This window comes from Lissotriton helveticus, chromosome 12, assembly GCF_964261635.1.
Source record: "Lissotriton helveticus chromosome 12, aLisHel1.1, whole genome shotgun sequence".
Taxonomy (NCBI): domain Eukaryota; kingdom Metazoa; phylum Chordata; class Amphibia; order Caudata; family Salamandridae; genus Lissotriton; species Lissotriton helveticus.
Genome location: NC_136073.1, coordinates 627,909,776 through 627,934,544, shown reverse-complemented (window position 1 = coordinate 627,934,544; position 24,769 = coordinate 627,909,776). Strand labels below are relative to the sequence as shown.

Sequence of the window (24,769 nt, the reverse complement as noted above, 5' to 3'; positions counted from 1 at the left end):
TGGGGCCCATAGGCCATTGCATTGCCAGCCCTATGAAGAACACCCTTGATGATGAGACTTTACATGTTCATGGATTTGTGAAGGCACCAAGAAAAAATCCTTAGGATTCCCCTTTCTTTGTCCGCCTTTCTTTCTACTTTGCTTTCTGAAAGGAGCAGTATTTCCACTGGTTTCTGCATTAGCACTTTCAGAGCCTTGGTACTGCACCTTCATTGGCTCACATTACCCCTCACTTCCTTATTTTGAGTCATATTAAGGCCATATACAAATCTCTACAATGTCCAGAAAATATAACTATACTATACATAAGATAACAAACATTTCACTCAACTTATTAAGTGCTATTTGAAAGTGGGAGACAAATATGTGTGTAGAGTGAATCAAAGATGAATACTCAAATATAAGTAAGACTTTCATAGAGTGAGCAGGAGATGCTGTTTATTCTTAACTCAGACTGTCTTTAATTCACTCCCATATTAGGGTTTTATTTTCCAGTGCCTTGGTAAGTGCATGGCCAGCTGTGATGATACTGCACTGATTTTACCCTTCCTTCGAAGCATGTTCGAATCTACTAGGTTCATCGCTACGCCTTACCATGCAGTAAGTATCAAGTGCATTTCTTACAATTATCATAGATTTATTTCCCTAGGGTATTTCACCCTGTACGACCACAAAAAAAACAAGTTGAGAAGGTAGTCATATGGGCTGTGGATCATCTGGATGTACATTGTGTAGGTTTGTAACTTCATTCATAGAGCTTGATGGTAAATTATTGATGACCGGTGAAACATTCCTCACTCAGTACTTCCTCTCACCCAAAAGTGTGATTTTGTATTCCGTGCATAGCCAAATTATAGTAGAGTGAAACCCCTCTACAGAGTAGATGAGGACTAAGTTAGCAGAAACTAAATGTAGAGCTCCTTTTTTCAGGTGACTAATAATGCATTTCATCAGGGATAGTTAGGAGCCTCTTTAGGTGATCTCTCTTGATAGAAGCCAGTGTTTGAACAAGATAAATCAAGTTTAATCAATGTTGCAGATAAAGTGGTGAAAGACATAAAGCTATGTGAAGGCTTTGAAATGACTCTCTCAGAAAGGCCTTCAAAATAGACAACAGTAGACATGAGGAAAAAAGGATAAGCACCGCTTCTAAAGAAAACGCACTCCTTTGTTGTAAAGAAGGCTTGTGTATTGAACTGTCCTTGCAGTTCCTTTATGTGAAACACCAGAGAGAACAAAGTGACAGAAAACAAATAGTGACAAAACTCTCATCTTATTGTCCAAAGATGCTTTTTAAGTAGCATGGTAAAGGCCCTCCAGCATAGCTGTAGAAAGGTATCCTTAAATCATGCTTTCAGGCCACTGAATATATTTGCTTTACGGTCGTATGTTCTTACAACGCATTCCGTTGCAACGCATGCCTTTACCACGCATGCGTTACAACGGAATGGTTTTTCAATGCATAACCCTTTCCTCTAATTCTTGCGTGGTGACGTTGTACGTCGTTAAGAGGAAGCGGAAGTTTATTTCCGTTTCCTCTTAAACGACGCCGATTTCCTGCACTTTCTTACGTGATTTCAGGTGAGGTTTTTGTTTGGGGGGAGATCCCCCAAGCCCCCCTTTTTTATTTTGAACCTTTACCACATATGCCTTTACTACTTACCTCTTAGTAAAGGTATGCGTGGTAAAGGCTTTCGTGTTAACCACGCATGCGTTGTAATGCATGCGTGGTTAATGCATTCGTGGAAACGGCCGCGTTGTAGTGGCCGTTTCCCTTGCTTTACTAGTTGACAATCATTCACCAATACCAGCTGTAAACACTGAATGTGAAATCAAGAACCAGCTTTATCCTTTCTTTCAAATATGAAATCTCTTCTACTAAATGTCTGTGTTTGGTTAATGTCTATTGTCTCCTTGAGGCTGTGAGTTGTCTTTCCTTATTTGCAGGGCATAGTAATTGGTTTCCAAACATGTGCCAAGGTTCATCCTTTCGCATGCCGGCAGGTACTTGAAGCGTACAAGGGTTGTCTTTCTGATATTGAGCTGGTAAGAACCATGCATCTCTTTCTGTCTCATATTTCAAACTTTCCTTAGCAGCGGCGGTTCACATTTATTAAATGTATTTTACAATTAGATAAAAGTTTACGAGAAAGAAAAGCTAAAATATGTCTAAAGACGTAGGCAGTCTACAATTCCGAAAACAAAACTGTATCAAATAAATGGCCAGTGCAGCTTCCATTCCTCATGTGTATATAACATTTGTTGAAGAAATTTAGAAATGTGTTTAGAAAATTTATTTTGAAGGGGCTTATGATACCAAATGCAACACTTTCTTAAATTTACCATAAAAACAAGTCATTCAACCTTTACTTTCTCCTTTGATTTACTCATGACTTCAGAAGTAATAGAGCACTAACGGAAATGCCACCCTCCAAGACAACTTACATTTAGGAATGTGGGTGTTCAATACAAGACCAGGTCTAAGACCAGGCCCTGGACTCAAGGGGGGAGTGGTACTCGATATCAAACAACAGGCCTGGGTAAAGGCTGGGCTCTGTATCTACAGAATACAGTTACATTGAGGAAAGGTATGCGGCTGAGTCCATATTCTATAGCACACAGCTTACTGTGCTCTAAACTCCTACTGAAATGGTGACTGGCCCGGGCCGGGAGGCAACCGGCACCAGCACTGGTGTGTTGTGTTAAAGGACTACCTCTCCTGTCTGAGGATGGGCCTTCATGAGGCCAACGTGAACAACCCACCCTGACACATGGGTAAGGCAGTGTGATTGCGTTGTAGGGGCAGAGAACCACACATATCCCCTATGCCTAGGACAAGGCCAGGGAGGTTCATTGTATTTGTGGGCTGGGTGACACTGAGGCCAGGGTTGATTTAGGCAGCCGGGTAAGGCAATATTCACTGGATCATTGGTTTTGCAGGGCATTTTCTTCGTGGCGTTCCTGCCGCCTTTGAGGTTGTGTGTGTGTGTGTGTGTGTGTGTGTGTGTGAATAAGAGTTAGGGTAAGGGTAATGGTACACATTAAAGTTAGGTGTAGAGTTAATGTAAGCATAAAGGATAGATATTGACTTCAGGTTGCGTATATGGTGCCAGTTACGGAACAGTTCTTGATTAATGTTAGTCTTAGGGATAACTTTATGGCTAGAGATGAAGTATGGGCATGATACAGGGTTAGGGTAAAGAATTTTGTTCAGCATACTTTGCTGGAATGAACTAGGTTCAGGTCTGTGAAAAGTGGTGGGTATATTATCCTCCTAGTGTTAGGGGGTTTGGGTTTCGGTTATAGTACATAATGGTAATGGGCAAGTGATAGTGATAGCATTATGGTTAGACATAGGATTTTGGATTTGTGTACCTTACAACAAGAATAAAATCCTACAAAATCATTTTCCGATACTTATACAGTATTAAAATTTGAAATATCAGTTTCTCACTTTTCTTTTTATATTTTTTTTCCTCTATATTTAATTTCTAAATTTTAACCTAAATACCACTGGCAGGGGACAAGTGTCTTTTGAGCAGACAGATGCACGAGGTAGTGCTGCCCAAAAGTTCTTTGACACCATAATTCAACTTTGAGTGAATAATTTATGTTGCCTGTGCCACCACAATTGTATAGCACAGAAAAAGAATTGTATTTAAACTTTATCATAACCAACAGCCATTACACATCCCTCACTTATTTCACAGTACATTGCGTACCAGGGCAAGTGGAAGCTGCACTCCAATAAATGCACCAATAGCTATGACAAAATATGTGTTTGTTAAGGCATGAAACCTATGAGCTGCACCCTTTAAATGAAATAAAAATAAGCTGTATAAGTTTATAAATGATATTAAGTGTGATGGATCGATATCTGAAATTTAGGTTTTCGTTTGAAGTTTAGCAGTGCCCAGAAGCTGCATGAAGTCGTCACTAGATGGATGAAATTACTTTTTCCGACAGGTTAAAGATCCGCTTTCTGGCAAAGCTCTTAACTTACAAAAGTGGTTACTTCATAGGTCTTTGCTCTAGACAGCGCGTGTGCGCTGCTCTAACCAGCCTGCCCATAGGCTTCCCTTTAGCTGCCCCAATCGTCACTCCATTCGTCCGTGGCATGAAGACATCATGCCTCTTCCTGTATTGAACCCCCCCTGAAAGCACCAGCCAATTACTTATCTGTTAACACAGTGGCCATTTTAGGTACTCATTTTGGGAATACTTTTTCCATTGGTTAGAACTACTGTGCACGGTGGTTACAGGTGCACTCTCTCGTTGATCTTGGAAATACTTGTTTTTTTATTGTTATCTTGTGCTTTTATCTCAACACATTATTGGCTCACGTTTGTTTTCTGTTTGTCGTGTTTCCGTTGTTCAGCAGGTGCCCCTTTATGGCAGCTGTTTCATTGATCTAAGGGGTATCGCAAAGAAATTGGAATTTCAACAGCACAATGCCTGTCGTCTAAAAAGCTGTTTTTCTGTAGTGAGAGCATAATTCTGACAATGCCCAATGCTGTGTTGGCTAAAACACCGCTTCTAAGTTGTGAAAATCAAATAGGAGCGCTCAGCAGATCACATTGGAAGCAAGCCTGCCTATAGGACCAGGCAGTAAGATCATAGATGGGACCAAGCAAGATGTGAAAACATGGGGTACACGCTGCATAGCGCTGCAGTCTTCTCTGCAGGTTTCGTTCTCACCCAGCAGAAACATTCAGTTTACTCGTATACTTTCTTTCTGCTCTCCTTCTGATTCTGCGCACATGTTCATGTTTAACAGCCTGAACACCGTAATAATAATGTATGTTTTCATTTATAGCTCATGTAACTGCATTTTTGTAGTTTCATAGCATTGCCGCACGTCTTGCAGATAATGTTTTTAACAACCCAGGCACAAATAGATATCACATAGGCAGAGGGTTTTAAGTGGGCTGGGTCTTGCTGGTGCACCAGCAGTTCTAAAAAGCAAGTGCCGGGACGTGTCCTTAACGGGGTCTCCATTTTTGCCCGCACCCTCCAGCAGAAACCTCTGTTTTGTCTGATTCCTCTTTTTTGCTGGAATGTCTGCTCTGATCCCGCTGCTTAGGGGAAGGTCATTGCTACAGGGAAGCATGGGTCTTTTACCATTGTAACATACTCTGCAGAACAGCAATATAATGCAGAGTACATTATTACAGTGTTCACTACAAATGACATTAACTGTCATTGTCCTCTACTAGGGAAGGTTTCTGCCCTTCATGTGCTTGTATACTTCTGCAATTAAGGCACCGATTATGCTTACATGCTGTTGTTGCACAAAAGGACATATGACTTGCCAGGCCACACCGAGGTCACGTTATGCTTTTTTCTTTCTTTTTTTGCTGGCAGTTTATATAGTGTAAACTTGGCCCTAGGGCACTAAAGGGCTTTACATGTAAACCATATATTTTTACATGACAACTGTTCTGCAGGAAGAAATGCTTTGAGTGTGTAATTGAGGTATTGAAGCATATATTTTGTTAAACACCAAGGTTGTTAAAAATAAATTGTGCAGGAAAAAAAGTTATGAGAGAAAGGCAAGGGCTTTACTTGAATATCCTGCGTTAAACTCAGCAAAAACAGAAGATGGCCTATTTAAACTAACCTTTTCAAATCCTCCCTTTGATAACCAGCCCCCATTGAGAGAGAAAAGACTTAAAAGGAAGCAAATTATTTGAAAAGGGCATGGAAATGTTCACCCTCAGATATAGCCAATGGAAATACACACCATTGACAAAGCTGACAACCTGGGCTTGTTGTATCAGCCATGTAACTTGCTGTATTATATATCTGGGTGCAATGACAGCAGCTCCAAAATACTAGTGGGGAGGCACACTATACAGAAGCACATATTTTTTGCTTACATGTTTTAAGCCACATCCGTAATCTTCTTGCCACGCCCCTTTGAGGGACCCATCAGTTTTTTCATACCACTTGAAGCCCTGCATAGGCCTTTCGTCGTAGGCCAGGGTTTATTTAATGAAGCATGCTACAAACAGTAACTTGCTACATTTATTTTTTTTTCTTTCTGAGCATGATGAGCTGCCAACTGTGGTAGACTTTTATGTTTATGGTAATTCAGCATTAGTCGTATCATGTTGGAAATTTGTATAACACGCCCTGGCAGCCGGGGCTGCCGCAAATTGCTGGACTCTTTTTTTCAAATTTTTTTAGACTAATCTTGTTCATTATTCTATGATTCTAACTCCTGTGGCCTTGCACCCCTCACACTGCAGTGGAATTGAAAGTGTGATCATTTAATTGTCCCTTTCCACCACCCACCTCGGCTCTGCAGGTAGGGCCTTTTCCTGCAAAGTGTGGCCCGCACTGAAGTGGCCTCCCACTCCGTGCACTGCCTGGTCAATAAAACATGAGCATTGCCTATTTTTCTCAGAAAGTAAATGTAGGTCAAACGGTTAGTATGTGTATGGAAATGAGTGGCAAACTGTAAGGTACTACACAATAAACATTTTGGTAACTGTCAAAGTCATTTTACACTCATTATCTGATCCAATGAATCCTGTTACATATGTTTCTGTTATTATATTGATTATACGTAATTGCATGTACATGTAATTTTTCTAGGATTACCTTCGTGGGCATTTCTTCCAAGGGCAGGATGACATATTGAACATTTAGTGACACCCATATTTTCTGCATCTACAAATCAGTCAACTGCCCCCACACCGTGGTCAAAACACACACAGCCATTTTGTTTGTCGGGAATGCTGCTACCACCAATTCATAAACTACAATGTCTGCTTGCTCATTCAATCTTGCTCTCTGTCTCACTCTGAGAACACGGAAGAGAACACATATGCCCTTGTACAGGCAAAGAATTGCAGCGCTATTTGGTATCTCTCTGATGGTAAACCACGCAGCTGGATAAAGTCATGTTTTTTAGGCCTCAGCTCTAGACGGAGCATATGGGCTGGTTCAAACCGAGACATGCTGCATCTACTGGATGGGCTTTAGCCTGCCCATGGGCTTCCCATTTGCTGCCACCATCATCACTCTTCAGTTATATCCACATATTCCAGAGCACACGATGCCACATATTTCCTCTATTTAAACAACAAATAAGGAGTGTCTAGGTGCAAAAAAATTAAATCAAAAAAAGGGTTTGTGGTGTCTTTTTCTTTATATATGTTCCTCTTACTACTCCCCTCAAAAACTAAGAAAACCCCTATGGTGAACAGTATTCACAAGGGGAAACAATGTTCCTTATGTGATTTCCAGGGGGAAGGCAAATTCATGTCTTTTTGTAAAAGGACCCTCACTCACCACTATTTGGTGACATGCTTCATCATTGGGTCCCCGCTGGGGTGGCCGAGTGCCTCCCCAGCGTGCTACAACGCCTGATTTACAGCGGAGCAAAATTTGCAATAGTAACAGCAGAAACATGTTGACCAGTTGTTTGTTCAAAGGATACAGGTTTCCTGAAACTGAACCGTGTAGTCCGCCACTTTGTTTTTTAACGCAATACAGGTTGGCCGGTATTAAAATTTTTTGTATATGCCTCAACCTTGTATTTTTTATATTGCACCCACAGTTACACTTTAACTTTAATTTGAGCACTGTTGCACTCACCACATCCCGCTCCGCTGTAAATCAGGCGTTGTAGCACGCTGGGGAGGCACTCGGCCACCCCAGCGGGGTTTTCTTAGTTTTTGAGGGGAGTAGTAAGAGGAACATATATAAAGAAAAAGACACCACAAACCCTTTTTTTGATTTAATTTTTTTGCACCTAGACACTCCTTATTTGTTGTTTAAATATTGATTGGGGTACAGGAGTGCCTGCTCATGCCCTTACTCTCTAGTTGTTTATGGATATAATGCGCAGCGCATAGCTGTGAGAGTTTCAGTCCTCTGAAGTAGCATAGTTTCGTCTGTACAATCATCCTAATATGGAAGATTTGTGTCTCCCCTCTCCCACAGAAGAAGTGGTTACTTTATTAGGTGATAATACTTGAATTTTTTGACCTTTTTCCAGTACATGCCATCTCGCAAACCAGTGACCCGAAGCACAATGACTCTAGTCTAACTTCAAGGTCCCGCTGGTTGAGTCATCGGCCGACCTATAGCCTTGAACCAATAAAAACCTATAAGTTGGACACTTTTGTAATTATTATACTAACCAAATCGGGCATTATGGCTTAGTGAGGATTGTCTATAATATTTGCTCCACCTGGCACATGGGGGATTCGAACCCCGAATGTAAGCATAGTATCAAGACACTATCCCTTTAAGAGCTGGAGCCCAGCGGAAAGGAGTTTACGTCAGGTTACCCATGTGATTGGAACGCCCTCGCACTGCAAGATAAATGCGTTCCCGGGAAAGTACACTTTGCTTCCGGGGAGACAGCAGCCCAGAGTGCAGGTATAAGGCGGGGAGTCGCGAGAGCCGAAGTAAGTCATAAATTTTAACTTGATTTAGCGGCAACAAGGGAAAAGAATCTTTACTCGTGGGATAACATTTTCTCTCCGTTGTTAAGACAGACTCCGCGTGAAGGCATCCCGCGCTGTCTCGACCCATGGGGAGAATCTATTACTCTAGTAACGTGAGTGTATGTGTCTGTATGTCGCAGCTGATAAGCGTACCACTAAGATCTTACCAGGGGCCCCTGTTTACACTGGGTTTCCAGGCACTGTCGGTTGAGGCATGACACTATTTAGGACGAAGCATGTTAGCTACTCTTTCTTTAATTTTGGCAGTGTTGGGTTGAGGAAAATATACTCCTTCCACATTCTGCCTACACTAAATAAAAGCAGCTGTAATACAGCATGTTAACATTACGTTGGCGTGGAAAAGTCTTTCACTTTACCGATGGGGGACTTTAGAAAACCTTGAAGGCTCTCTGTGAATTTTAGAGTGCCTGAGAATGGTCACCCCAAATAAAACAATGGCTTTGACATCATTCTGACATTGTGCATGTAATATCGCTATGCACTATATTTTGCTAATATGATAAGCTTAGTTCATGTCAGCGTGTCATTAAGTGTTATTGTGTATTGTCTTTTTCTTTCCACAGGTTTTTTACTCCTGCAAATTGCAGTGAGCAACCACGGCGACTAACCGTGATTAATACACAGGTTTTTTTACTCCTGCAAATCGCAGTGAGCAACCACGGCGACTAACCGTGACTAATATATTAAAAATTTTTTACATTTAAGAGCCTCACGGGAGGGTGCGCCATAACGCGCGTACACCACCGGAGGACTAAATTTAGGTCCTGAAGAATGCTGAGCAAAATTTGCAATAGTAACAGCAGAAACATGTTGACCAGTTGTTTGTTCAAAGGATACAGGTTTCCTGAAACTGAACCGTGTAGTCCGCCACTTTGTTTTTTAACTCAATACAGGTTGGCCGGTATTAAAAATTTTTGTATATGCCTCAACCTTGTATTTTTTATATTGCACCCACAGTTACACTTTAACTTTAATTTGAGCACTGTTGCACTCACCACATCCCGCTCCGCTGTAAATCAGGCGTTGTAGCACGCTGGGGAGGCACTCGGCCACCCCAGCGGGGACCCAATGATGAAGCATGTCACCAAATAGTGGTGAGTGAGGGTCCTTTTACAAAAAGACATGAATTTGCCTTCCCCCTGGAAATCACATAAGGAACATTGTCTCCCCTTGTGAATACTGTTCACCATAGGGGTTTTCTTAGTTTTTGAGGGGAGTAGTAAGAGGAACATATATAAAGAAAAAGACACCACAAACCCTTTTTTTGATTTAATTTTTTTGCACCTAGACACTCCTTATTTGTTGTTTAAATATTGATTGGGGTACAGGAGTGCCTGCTCATGCCCTTACTCTCTAGTTGTTTATGGATATAATGCGCAGCGCATAGCTGTGAGAGTTTCAGTCCTCTGAAGTAGCATAGTTTCGTCTGTACAATCATCCTAATATGGAAGATTTGTGTCTCCCCTCTCCCACAGAAGAAGTGGTTACTTTATTAGGTGATAATACTTGAATTTTTTGACCTTTTTCCAGTACATGCCATCTCGCAAACCAGTGACCCGAAGCACAATGACTCTAGTCTAACTTCAAGGTCCCGCTGGTTGAGTCATCGGCCGACCTATAGCCTTGAACCAATAAAAACCTATAAGTTGGACACTTTTGTAATTATTATACTAACCAAATCGGGCATTATGGCTTAGTGAGGATTGTCTATAATATTTGCTCCACCTGGCACATGGGGGATTCGAACCCCGAATGTAAGCATAGTATCAAGACACTATCCCTTTAAGAGCTGGAGCCCAGCGGAAAGGAGTTTACGTCAGGTTACCCATGTGATTGGAACGCCCTCGCACTGCAAGATAAATGCGTTCCCGGGAAAGTACACTTTGCTTCCGGGGAGACAGCAGCCCAGAGTGCAGGTATAAGGCGGGGAGTCGCGAGAGCCGAAGTAAGTCATAAATTTTAACTTGATTTAGCGGCAACAAGGGAAAAGAATCTTTACTCGTGGGATAACATTTTCTCTCCGTTGTTAAGACAGACTCCGCGTGAAGGCATCCCGCGCTGTCTCGACCCATGGGGAGAATCTATTACTCTAGTAACGTGAGTGTATGTGTCTGTATGTCGCAGCTGATAAGCGTACCACTAAGATCTTACCAGGGGCCCCTGTTTACACTGGGTTTCCAGGCACTGTCGGTTGAGGCATGACACTATTTAGGACGAAGCATGTTAGCTACTCTTTCTTTAATTTTGGCAGTGTTGGGTTGAGGAAAATATACTCCTTCCACATTCTGCCTACACTAAATAAAAGCAGCTGTAATACAGCATGTTAACATTATGTTGGCGTGGAAAAGTCTTTCACTTTACCGATGGGGGACTTTAGAAAACCTTGAAGGCTCTCTGTGAATTTTAGAGTGCCTGAGAATGGTCACCCCAAATAAAACAATGGCTTTGACATCATTCTGACATTGTGCATGTAATATCGCTATGCACTATATTTTGCTAATATGATAAGCTTAGTTCATGTCAGCGTGTCATTAAGTGTTATTGTGTATTGTCTTTTTCTTTCCACAGGTTTTTTACTCCTGCAAATTGCAGTGAGCAACCACGGCGACTAACCGTGATTAATACACAGGTTTTTTTACTCCTGCAAATCGCAGTGAGCAACCACGGCGACTAACCGTGACTAATATATTAAAAATTTTTTACATTTAAGAGCCTCACGGGAGGGTGCGCCATAACGCGCGTACACCACCGGAGGACTAAATTTAGGTCCTGAAGAATGCTGAGCAAAATTTGCAATAGTAACAGCAGAAACATGTTGACCAGTTGTTTGTTCAAAGGATACAGGTTTCCTGAAACTGAACCGTGTAGTCCGCCACTTTGTTTTTTAACTCAATACAGGTTGGCCGGTATTAAAAATTTTTGTATATGCCTCAACCTTGTATTTTTTATATTGCACCCACAGTTACACTTTAACTTTAATTTGAGCACTGTTGCACTCACCACATCCCGCTCCGCTGTAAATCAGGCGTTGTAGCACGCTGGGGAGGCACTCGGCCACCCCAGCGGGGACCCAATGATGAAGCATGTCACCAAATAGTGGTGAGTGAGGGTCCTTTTACAAAAAGACATGAATTTGCCTTCCCCCTGGAAATCACATAAGGAACATTGTCTCCCCTTGTGAATACTGTTCACCATAGGGGTTTTCTTAGTTTTTGAGGGGAGTAGTAAGAGGAACATATATAAAGAAAAAGACACCACAAACCCTTTTTTTGATTTAATTTTTTTGCACCTAGACACTCCTTATTTGTTGTTTAAATATTGATTGGGGTACAGGAGTGCCTGCTCATGCCCTTACTCTCTAGTTGTTTATGGATATAATGCGCAGCGCATAGCTGTGAGAGTTTCAGTCCTCTGAAGTAGCATAGTTTCGTCTGTACAATCATCCTAATATGGAAGATTTGTGTCTCCCCTCTCCCACAGAAGAAGTGGTTACTTTATTAGGTGATAATACTTGAATTTTTTGACCTTTTTCCAGTACATGCCATCTCGCAAACCAGTGACCCGAAGCACAATGACTCTAGTCTAACTTCAAGGTCCCGCTGGTTGAGTCATCGGCCGACCTATAGCCTTGAACCAATAAAAACCTATAAGTTGGACACTTTTGTAATTATTATACTAACCAAATCGGGCATTATGGCTTAGTGAGGATTGTCTATAATATTTGCTCCACCTGGCACATGGGGGATTCGAACCCCGAATGTAAGCATAGTATCAAGACACTATCCCTTTAAGAGCTGGAGCCCAGCGGAAAGGAGTTTACGTCAGGTTACCCATGTGATTGGAACGCCCTCGCACTGCAAGATAAATGCGTTCCCGGGAAAGTACACTTTGCTTCCGGGGAGACAGCAGCCCAGAGTGCAGGTATAAGGCGGGGAGTCGCGAGAGCCGAAGTAAGTCATAAATTTTAACTTGATTTAGCGGCAACAAGGGAAAAGAATCTTTACTCGTGGGATAACATTTTCTCTCCGTTGTTAAGACAGACTCCGCGTGAAGGCATCCCGCGCTGTCTCGACCCATGGGGAGAATCTATTACTCTAGTAACGTGAGTGTATGTGTCTGTATGTCGCAGCTGATAAGCGTACCACTAAGATCTTACCAGGGGCCCCTGTTTACACTGGGTTTCCAGGCACTGTCGGAAGAGGCATGACACTATTTAGGACGAAGCATGTTAGCTACTCTTTCTTTAATTTTGGCAGTGTTGGGTTGAGGAAAATATACTCCTTCCACATTCTGCCTACACTAAATAAAAGCAGCTGTAATACAGCATGTTAACATTACGTTGGCGTGGAAAAGTCTTTCACTTTACCGATGGGGGACTTTAGAAAACCTTGAAGGCTCTCTGTGAATTTTAGAGTGCCTGAGAATGGTCACCCCAAATAAAACAATGGCTTTGACATCATTCTGACATTGTGCATGTAATATCGCTATGCACTATATTTTGCTAATATGATAAGCTTAGTTCATGTCAGCGTGTCATTAAGTGTTATTGTGTATTGTCTTTTTCTTTCCACAGGTTTTTTACTCCTGCAAATTGCAGTGAGCAACCACGGCGACTAACCGTGATTAATACACAGGTTTTTTTACTCCTGCAAATCGCAGTGAGCAACCACGGCGACTAACCGTGACTAATATATTAAATTTTTTTTACATTTAAGAGCCTCACGGGAGGGTGCGCCATAACGCGCGTACACCACCGGAGGACTAAATTTAGGTCCTGAAGAATGCTGAGCAAAATTTGCAATAGTAACAGCAGAAACATGTTGACCAGTTGTTTGTTCAAAGGATACAGGTTTCCTGAAACTGAACCGTGTAGTCCGCCACTTTGTTTTTTAACGCAATACAGGTTGGCCGGTATTAAAATTTTTTGTATATGCCTCAACCTTGTATTTTTTATATTGCACCCACAGTTACACTTTAACTTTAATTTGAGCACTGTTGCACTCACCACATCCCGCTCCGCTGTAAATCAGGCGTTGTAGCACGCTGGGGAGGCACTCGGCCACCCCAGCGGGGACCCAATGATGAAGCATGTCACCAAATAGTGGTGAGTGAGGGTCCTTTTACAAAAAGACATGAATTTGCCTTCCCCCTGGAAATCACATAAGGAACATTGTTTCCCCTTGTGAATACTGTTCACCATAGGGGTTTTCTTAGTTTTTGAGGGGAGTAGTAAGAGGAACATATATAAAGAAAAAGACACCACAAACCCTTTTTTTGATTTAATTTTTTTGCACCTAGACACTCCTTATTTGTTGTTTAAATATTGATTGGGGTACAGGAGTGCCTGCTCATGCCCTTACTCTCTAGTTGTTTATGGACATATTTCCTCTACACAGCTTCACACCATGCCATACAATTCCACAACAAACAATTCCAATCTAACACATCACTCACTCCCTTGCACTATCATCAACCCTGTCATCACTTCCCTACACACCCACTGCCTCTCACATCTCTCCCTCAGACCCCCAGTACCCCCTCTCATCTTACAATACCGCTGATCTCTCCCTCCCTCATCACGCTTCCTGTCTTCTCTCTATACTGCCTGCTCACATCCGCTACCTTCCTGTACCTCCTCACGCTCTTCACTGGTCCACCTCTCGCCTCCCCCCCTATTATTGGTGCCCCTTCCACTTGTACCTCTATCTCTCTCTCTCTTACTCTCTCTCACTGCTCTCTCTCGCTCTCTCATGCACTCTTCCTGCCTCTCTCATACGGTTCACTTGAGTTCTCAAGCTCAGTTTCCATACCATGCCTTTTCACAAATTTCTGTCCCTCAAACCCACACTCTCCTCTTATTCTTTAACTGTTTTACTTTCCTGCATACATATGTGCCCCCACTTTATGCATCTATGGCCTCCTCTCCCCTTCTTTCTCACATACACTTTCTGCTCCTCTATCTCAAATTTCTGTCCCTCAAACCCACACTCTCCTCTTATTCTTCAGGTGTTTTCCGCATACACATGTGCTCCCGTTTATGCATCTGTGGCCTGCTCTCCCCTTCTTTCTCACATACTCTTTCTGCTCTTCTATCTCAAATTCAATCACCATTTCCTGCACAAACTACCTATCCCTCTCTATCATCCATTTCTATCTATTTTGTGCAGCTCTCACCCCTATCTATTCACAATGCACCGCAATTCCACTACACAAATACACCACACACTTCCACCCCACACAATTTCAAAACTAACAACTTGAATACAACCGACATAATTCCACTGGACATCACATACATCCACTTCACTCCAAACCAAAAAACATAAGTAAAAGACATTGGCATTTACGTCTATAGCTCTAACCCGTGCAAATTCGAGACCTATTGTAAAATCATGCAAGCTAATATATGTGAAGGTCTCTGCTCATTGGCTGGGGGTATGACAATGGTGATTAAGATGATCAGTGGCTAACAAAAGCAAGACAATGAAAGGCTCAGATTAGATGAATAGTTTAGAGAAATGCAACAGCACCAAAAAAGGGGGAAGAAAGGTGTCTGAGAATATGTCAGTCACAACAGCAGTCCCAGCTCTAGCTAGTTACTCTAACACTTTACACTGGTATTGCATGTATGTATGCATAGATATTTCTATAATCTGAACTTCAGAAATATTGGAGCGTTGATAGATGGGCCAGCCCATCAAATAATGAACTCCATTTGGGCAGGGCAGTGGAAGCATGTACTCCACTGACCTGGTAGCCATACAGCTCACCGTATTGAGGGATTTCTGACAGCCTGAAAATCCCATGATAGGTTGTAGGACTTCAGTCAATAATATTAAAAGTTGGGGAAAAGTCCAGCTGGCACAACTGAAGGGTCAGCTTTGACATCGAAGTGAACAGATTGGTTGAGTTTCATTGCTGCAATTTCACACTGGTTCAAGAGCAGTTATTGCGCAAGAGGAAATTCTTGTTGAGTTTTCCTGTAGCTGGATAGTAATTTCTTTATTTTTTGAAAATTCTTTTTATTGAGTTTTCAACACATTTAAGATCACACTACTGTATCACTGCATAGCACTCCATCCCATGCCCCCCTTGCACAACATCCCATTTAGTTCTGGAATACCATGAAGTAGATGTCAGTTAAGTCTGCTGTTACCAATCCGGTTCACTATAGATGGATATGTGCCATGGACAACTGTGCACTTTCCACCAAGAACTTCCTATGGGTGGCCAGCTCTGGGTGTTTTGGGCTGTACTTTCCACTGTCCCCAGATTCTATCATACGTTTGTGGTTACCCTCTGGATCTGTACACTGCTTCCGCAGCTAAAGAGCAGTTATACCATCCCTCTTGGCTACTTTGAGATTGTGGGGGCCTGCATCTCCAATGGCCCGCTTTGTGACGTTTAGCAAAAACACAACTGGTCCCAATCATCAGTTTTTGTCCCCTTACCCATCCCATCCCAGAAATACTTCCATGATAGCCAACGTGGGATTGTGTTCTATCAGAAGTCGGCATACCCTTTGTAGGTTAGGGTATTGCAGGATCCAGTACACCTGAATCACCTGGCATTTCCATACCACATGCATGAAGGAGCTTCTGGTCTGTCCATAACGAAAATATTCAGGGCAGCTGTCCCTCCCCATCCTTCATAGCCTCTCAGGGGTTTAATATATTCTTTAACCTGGTCTAATCTCAGGTGAGGCAATGTTACCCATTTTCGGCTGCCATTGTTTACCTTAATCCATTTGTCATCATCCAAGGGCTTCAGGTCTGACTCATATCTTTCTTGCAATTTGTTTAGCCGGGCTGGGACATTTAGCACCAGAATTCTGTATAAGCACGATATCTGCCTTTCCTACCAATAGCTAACATCATGAGTCAGATTTCTAATGGACTGTACTCTTGTGAGCGCTGTTATGTGGCCTGTGTGCCTAACCAGTGCATGTCCGCACAGTAGGTAAATAAACAACTGGGATCTCTGTAAATCCTCTTTAGCTTCAAGTTGGTTGTAGAACATCATATGGTATGTCTGCCAGATGTCTCCCTATTTACAGATCCCAAACTTATCTCAGGGCCCAGCAGCCCTACCATTTCCGTTGGGCATGTACCCATGCACAACAGCTTCTTCCTAGTAGGCAACCTCCAGTTAATCAATGGAATGGCTGGAACGGCTAAAATGGCTGGAATAGTGGGCAGGAGAAACTCCCCATACAGCCAAAACTCTGGTGCTTACCCGGTAAAGGGAGTCTGCTTAAGTTTCGTGGCTGGGTCCCCCGGTCCCCAAAGATCCAGTCATTAACCGCCAGCAGCTGAGCTGAGCTGCCCAGTATTATAGTCTGATGTCTACTGCCCCTAGTCCGCCATCACAAAGGATTGAATGCACTCCTTATGAGAGATTCATGGCACCGGTCCTCCCTACTTGTAGCTATTGATGTTGAACTGTAGGGTTGTAAACCAAAGGGTAAGGATTTTCTGGAGGTAGTGTGGCAAAACATGCAACAGCTGTGGCAATACAACCATTATGAAGAGGGCTATACAACCTCATCATGGAAGGAAGCAACAGTGGTCTCAATCTTTAAAGAAAGGTGCAAAACGTGACCTGGCATGCCAAAGGCCCATTTAGTTGATAGATGCCACAGATAAGGTTTTGGGCAGAGTCCTCCTTGCACGCTTGAAAGATTGGGCAACAGAAAATTGGATTCTGTCCAATACTCAATATGGTTTTAGGAGAGGGCGGGGTACAACTGAACAATATCTTAATTCATCTTTAATCATTAATAAGCACAGAAGGTCCTTGAAGAGTTCTATCCATCTGGCCTTCATGGACCTATCTGGTGCTTTTGACACTGTCAACCGAGATAAATTATGGGCTATGTTGAAAGGTATGGGTGTGGAAAAAGCGTTAGTAACCCTACTCCCCAGTCGTCACTCCGGTACAACAGTCATAGTAAGATATGGCAGTAAAAGGGAAAAAACACATACTTAGATGCCTGTCAGGTTTTAGCACATTACACAGAAAAGGTAAGTAACTTCTCATACTTGGGCAATCTTTTTAGCAAACTGTTGAGATGGGAACCTCTTTTAACCATAAGGGCACAGCAGACAAGTAAGGTGATGGATGCACTATTCCGTTTTGCTTCTAAATTGGGGACAACTTTTTGTCTTTATTGCATTGTCCCTAGAGAGCTGGGGGTCTTGTCCTTTTTCCTGTTTGAAAATTAATAAAAGATTTAAACCATACATTGGGGCACAAGCCTGTGAAGGAACTAATTACCCTTTATAGCCAAATGTCTCTCTATTGCCAGGTATAGAGCTGGGGTTTGGGGCTACGCTAAAAACCAACAGTTTGTAGGAATCGAAAATAAATTCATGAAAAGATTACTGATGCTCCCAAAAAGGGTTCCTACCTCTTTTGCCATACAGAACTTTTTCGTCAATTATTATTTTTTTTTTAAATTCTTTTTATTGTTGCATCAGGAGTATCACATCTACAGAAAAAGACAGGCAGACGGTAGGGTGTCAACATTCCGCCCTAGCCGTCAGTCACGCAACTTTTCTTTTTAATTACGGTATGTCATACCCTGCAGCAGAAGACTTTGCTTTTAAACTAGCAAGAGTGAGGAAAAAATAGAAGAAACCCAACAGAATCCTTGGAACAGCAACCCGCCAACCCATCTCTCCCTCCACCTCCCTCCTGGTCCCCTCCCTCTCCCGATGTAGCTCACCCGTCAATCCGCACACAAGAACGGGCATTAAAGTACTCGTATAATACTTATGGGTCCCCAATGGGCATACCATCCCGTCCAGGTTCTCCTCGACCACAGTTTACTAGTCCCCACAGTCTCAATCTAGTCCATGGTATTGTCTCCACTTAGCCCAGACTCTCCTGAATTTTTTGGGGCAGCCCCTTGCTCGATAAGTAACTCTCTCTGCCGCCATGTACAAATCCAATCCCCGCCGCCATTCCCGCATAACCGGTTTTTCGGGCGCCCCCCAGCATCGTGCGATATCCCTTTTCGCCACCACTAAGGCCAGTACTAGAAAGATAGTCAAGGGGCGGGTTAGGTCCACTTCTGTGATCACACCCAACAATGCCAATCTAGGGTCTCGTGGTAAGTCCACCTCCAGTACATTCTCCAGTTCCAGGAACACATCCTCCCAGTATTCTTGAATTATTTCACACCCCCATATTGTATGGAAAAAATCACCAGTGTGTCGACGACATCTAAGGCATGTTGTGTCTGTTATCCTACCCATTTTAAAGAGTCTCACCCTGTCAAAGTAGGATCTGTGGAGTATTTTGAATTGTATGAGGCGGAGTCGTGACTTAATTGCCACCTCACGGGGGTGCATGAGGGCGAGTTCCCAGTCTAGATCCTCCATGTCTCGCACATCCGCCTCCCATCTGTCTTGTAGGGCATGTAGGTCACCTAGCATATTGTTGGTCAGAGTCTTGTACGTTAGGGATATTGCCCCACCCTGCATCTGTTCCTGCAGCAATCTACCCTCCAGTGGTGCATATTCTGGGATATCTGCAAGTGTAGTGTTTTGTGTTCTCCACGCGTGCTTCAGTTGTAAGTATTTGTAGTACTGGGTGGTGTGTAGGCCAAATTCTGCTCTGAGCGCCTGAAAGGTTTTTAATTCCCCTCTTGCTATCACGTCTCCTACAGTGGAGATGCCTATGTCATCCCATCTTCTAAAGCCTTTCAGCTTATTAAGCTCTCCTAGCCACTTACAGCCCCACAGTGGTGTCTGTCGGGTGATCCTCTTGTCCCAACCCATTCTTTTTGTCGCTCTGCGCCACGCCGTTAACGTTATCCTAGTGGCGGGAAGGAATTGCTGGCCTACCGTCTCCCCATAGAGGTAGTGTAGTATAGATTTGCGTGACCATTTAGATCTCTCCAGTGCATAGGTGGGGTGATCGGCTGCCGCATGCAGCCACTCGTTAATTGGGGCGAGGTGTTCCACCCATTAGTATGCCTCCAGGTTGGGAAGCGAGATTCCCCCGCTATATTGGTGTCGCTGCAGTGTGGATAGGGCTACACGAGGCTGTTTCCCCAGCCACAGGAAGGTGCGCAGGTCCGCATGTATTTTATTCAAAGTCGCCGACGGCAGGGGATAATACTCGTTCTGGAGTGCATAGAGAAACTTGGGCAGTAGGACCATTTTATATAGTGCGGCGCGACCCAGTAGGGTGAGTGGGAGCTGTCTCCATCTGTCCATCTCTGTCTTTGTTTCTACCATTATTCGGGCTATATTCGCAGTGAAGGAGCGTTCCTTGTCTAGCGTTATATATACGCCAAGGTATTGGAAGCCGTCCTTAGTGTGGATAAGCAGCTCTGGTAGGCACTCACTCCGCTCCCTGCCTTGTGGGTCGTAAAGAACCGATTTGTGCCAATTGATCGTGTGTCCCGCCCTCGCCCCGAATTCGCCTAGCTCTCTGAATAGTGCTGGGATTGTCCTGTCCGGATCCGTCACGAACAATAGCACATCATCGGCATACAGAGATATCTTTTCCTGCGTTTCGTCTGTGATACCCCACCTGAAGCCTCTGATATCCTGATTCTGCCTAATCCGCACCGCTAAGATTTCAATCGTAAGGGTAAACAGGAGGGGGGACAGTGGGCAGCCCTGGCGCGTACCCCTACCAATGGGGAATTCACGGGACAACCTTCCATTGACCCGCACTCTCGCTCTCCGGTCGGAGTACAGGAGCCAAACCCATTGCATGTATTTGGGCCCAATCCCAAATCGTCGGAGGGTCTCCATCAGGAAAGGCCAGTGGACTGCGTCGAATGCCTTCTCCGCATCCAGGGAGAGAAACCAGTGGGGTTCACTTCTCTCGCGGACCTCCTGTAACCAGTTATGAGTACGACGGAGATTTAATTTGGTCGCCCTATCCGGAAGGAAGCCGGATTGGTCCATATGTACTAACTCCGTAATCACCTGCCTTAGCCGCCGCGCCAGGACAGTGGCCAGAATTTTCGTCTCCGCATTTAGGAGGGAGATTGGGCGGTAGGAGGAGCAGTCGTCCCTGGGTTTTCCCGCTTTGTAGATTGGGATAATAGTGGCCAAGGCTAAATCTGTCGGGAGACTCCCCGCTTGGTACGCGTCTGTGAATAGGGTCTTCATGTGTCGCTGCAACAGATCTGCCGTTCGTTTAAAAAATTCCGCCGGGAAGCCATTGGGCCCGGGAGTCTTCCCCGGTTTCAACGCCGTTACAGCTTCAGAGATTTCCTCCAACGTCAAATCCGCCTCCAGGGCTGCATAAGTCTCCGCGGACAATGTCGGCAACTCCATATCACGTAAGTAGCGTTGGGCGTCCTCACTGTCGCCCAGGTCCCTGGCCCTGTAGAAGTCCTCGTAGTAGGCCGCGAAGGCCTCTGCTATGTCTCCATCTGTGTTTACCCGTCTGTTCCCCGTAGACGTGATCTGATCCACCCATCGCGCTGCCCTCTCCCTCCTACTCAGCCAGGCTAAAAGTTTGCCCGACTTGTCACCTACGTCGTATAACCGGTGCAATGTTGCCAATGCCTGAGTGCGCGCCTCACCCGTGACTAATTCCCTGTATTGTCTCTGTGCGTCAATCAATTTCCTGAGGCGGACCTCACCCTTCTGTTGGTGATACTCCGCTTCTAAATTTAAGATGGATACCTCTTCACTCGCTATCTGACCCTGACGAGTCCGCCTAGCGTCTCCCAGCCTACTCTGAATGCGGTCTCTCAGGACTGGTTTCATTGCCTCCCAGAGGGTAACTCCGGAGTCCACCGATCCCTCGTTTTCGGCCATGTAGACCCGTACGTCCGCACGCACACCCTTAAGTATTTCCGGTGTTTGGATGTCCCATGCCGCTAGTCGCCATTGCGTCTGCCTCTCCCTTTTCCCTCGTCCCAGCTGTACATATAGCGGGGAGTGATCAGAGATCCCCCGTGCCTTGTATTCTGCTAGGTCTCCGACCGCGATTTCCTGTCTGGACACAAAAATATAATCTAACCTGGAGAAGACTTTGTGTGCCCCTGAGTAAAAGGAATACGCTTCGTGTGTTGGATGGAGCCATCTCCATACATCAGTGAGGCCGATGGTAGTCATTTGCCGGGCTAGGGCTGTTGTGGACCCTACTGTGCGGGGAGTCCCCGACCTATCCTGTGCGGTGCACATGACATCATTAAAGTCCCCCCCACTACTTGAGTCGTGTCGGCTGTGTCTAGGAGGATAGTAGCAACTGCCTTCAGTGTGCGAGACTGTAACTTGGGTGGGGCGTACACTGATAGTATCGTGAACCTACGTCTTCTCCACATCCCCTGGACTCCCGCATATGTGCCCTGTGGGTCTAACCAAGTGTGTGTAATTGTGAACGGCGTCGATTTTTTTATAAGGATCGCAACCCCCCTGGAGTCCGCCGTGTATCCTGCGTGTGCCAGGACAGTATATCGTCCTCGCGCAATAAATGCGCACTGAGTCCCTCTAAGGTGTGTTTCCTGGAGGAGGACGATGTCCGGTGTCAGTCGTTTGAGGTACTCACTAACTAAACCTCTCTTGATTTTTGACCCCAAGCCGTTCACATTCCATGTTAGCACCGTGACTCCTGTGTCACCCATGTGTGGGGCGTCTTTTTTTTTTTTTTTTTTTTCCCCGTATAAAAAAAAATAGATTTATAACTATATAAATATATACACTTGTCTAAAGAGGTTGACAAAATTCATACTGAATGATGATAAATTACATAGCAGCACCGTTGGCAGATGTACCCTCCCTCCATAACTTCACTGGTGCCCACATTTCGAGGCCGAAGTCCCGCATTTTTTTACCTTTATAAGAATACAGAGAGGATTCTATATTATGTATAGTGAGGAATCTGGCCAACCACATTGAAAAAGTGGGGGAAGAGGAGTCCTTCCAGGCAGCTGATATCAAAATTCGTAAAACGGCTGCTGCTATAAAGATTAAAGCCTCTACCTCTCTCCTTGTACTCAACCCTAATTTGCCATCAATCCCGAGTATCATAACTGTTGGGGATAGGCTGATCTTCAAACCTAGCAGCCCCTCCAGAAATTTCTCGATCTCAGTTTTAATCGTGGCCAGTTTATCACAGAGAGAAAACATATGAACCAGATCGGCCGAATCTTGTTGGCATCTAGGACATTTACTATCTTCCTTCATCCCCCAATCATGCAGTTTAGCGGGAGTATAGTATAGATTGAAGAGAGTCATGAAGTGTTGAGCCTTCAGATTAGAGGACCTAAGAACCTGCTTATCTAAGGATAGGGCTTTATCAAGATCTGCATCTGGGTCCTGTAATTTCATTGCACAGACTGTCTCATGCTTCTCAAGATCATTGGGTAACCTACCCAGCAGCTCCTGATAAACTACCCTTATCCTGCCGCCATCGTTCACTAGATAATCAAGGATGGGGCTGGGAGCGAGAGAGCAAGCGGTAATTACATCTGCTCTAAAAGTTCGTGCAATTTGGATATACTTAAAACTATGGTCTATAGATAGATCGTATTTCCGTTGAATAGCTTCGAATGACATCAATTTACCATTGCACATAATATCGCCTATCGTCTGAATTCCGTGTTGCTCCCAACATTTCCATGCCCCATCCATACTAAGGTTCGGAAAGAAACTTGATTTCCATAAAGGTGAATATCTATTAATTCTGGGAATCTGCATATATTTCTGAATTCTTTTCCATACATCCCATGCTCCCAATATAATCTTGAGCCTAGTTTTCTTTAAAAATCTGCGACCATTTTTTCTCAATAGGGCACCCACGGCTTCCTGCCCCATAAGAAGCACATATATTGAGGGAGGGATATACAGATTAGAGGCTGGATCCCTAATATGACGCTTCCCCCCGGCACCTTGGAATAAAATAGACATCTGGGTTATTAAGCATGCCCAGTGGTAAAATCTTATATTTGGGGCACCCAGACCTCCTAGTTCCTGGGGAAGAGACATATATTTAGCTGCTCTCCTAATCTTGCCATATTGCCACAGGAAGCTGTTAAAGATGGATTCAGTTTTTTTTAATATTTGTTCCTCGATCAAGAATGGTATAGATCTATATAGATACAAAAGTTTGGGGAGCATTGTCATTTTCAGAACATTTGTTCTGCCGATGATAGATAGATGTAATGCATCCATGCGTTTTAGGTCTGTTTCTATTTTTTTAAGGAGTGGATTGAAATTATCCTGTATAATTAGCCCAGTCTCTGCTCTAATAATAACCCCCAGATATGTAGCAGAATCGACATATCGTTGATCCATTTTTATTATGTTCTTTGAGCAGATCACCTGTGTTTTTTCCTCATTTAACCTGTATCCAGAACAATATCCGAATTGTTTGGTAATCTCTACTAATGTTCGCATAGTCTCTACCGGATCCGGTGTTAAAACTGCTAGGTCGTCAGCGTATGCGAGGATTCTGCTCTCAAACCCATTGGTTATGACTGGTTTTATACTATTGCTCGCCAATATCTGCCTAATCAATGGATCTATGTACAGGGCAAATAAAATTGGTGAACAGGGACACCCCTGGCGGGTGCCCCTTTCTATGATGATCCCAGCCGAACTCAGACCCATCATCTGTATGCAAGCCATCGGGTCGCGATACATGGCCCTAATAGCTATCAATATTTTTGGACCAAAGCCTCTCCCCTGCAGTACATCCCAGAGATACTGCCATCTAACACGATCAAATGCCTTCTCGGCATCGAGGAGGATCATGGCGACCCCCTCCCCCCCCAGCATGGGCCTCAAATATAGATATAGCTCTTCTCACGTGGTCCGTTGTGCCACGACCAGGGATGAACCCATGCTGCCCCCGAGTAAAAGGAATACGCTTCGTGTGTTGGATGGAGCCATCTCCATACATCAGTGAGGCCGATGGTGGTCATTTGCCGGGCTAGGGCTGTTGTGGACCCTACTGTGCGGGGAGTCCCCGACCTATCCTGTGCGGTGCACATGACATCATTAAAGTCCCCCCACTACTTGAGTCGTGTCGGCTGTGTCTAGGAGGATAGTAGCAACTGCCTTCAGTGTGCGAGACTGTAACTTGGGTGGGGCGTACACTGATAGTATCGTGAACCTACGTCTTCTCCACATCCCCTGGACTCCCGCATATGTGCCCTGTGGGTCTAACCAAGTGTGTGTAATTGTGAACGGCGTTGATTTTTTTATAAGGATCGCAACCCCCCTGCAGTCCGCCGTGTATTCTGCGTGTGCCAGGACAGTATATCGTCCTCGCGCAATAAATGCGCACTGAGTCCCTCTAAGGTGTGT

The 24,769-nt window shown here is 44.1% G+C and overlaps 1 protein-coding gene across 2 annotated transcripts in view; it reads left to right on the top strand.

Annotated features, from left to right (window-relative positions):
* Positions 1-484: 484 nt before the first annotated feature.
* The window catches only part of LOC144798871 (uncharacterized), a 36,699-nt gene continuing 12,414 nt past the window's right edge, over positions 485-24,769 (top strand). For both annotated transcript variants that reach the window (XM_078669961.1, XM_078669960.1), the window contains exons 1-2: positions 485-600; positions 1,948-2,046. In XM_078669961.1, coding sequence (XP_078526087.1) covers positions 511-600; positions 1,948-2,046 — 189 coding nt within the window. In that variant the 5' untranslated portion in view covers positions 485-510. The remainder of the gene's footprint in view (positions 601-1,947; positions 2,047-24,769) is intronic.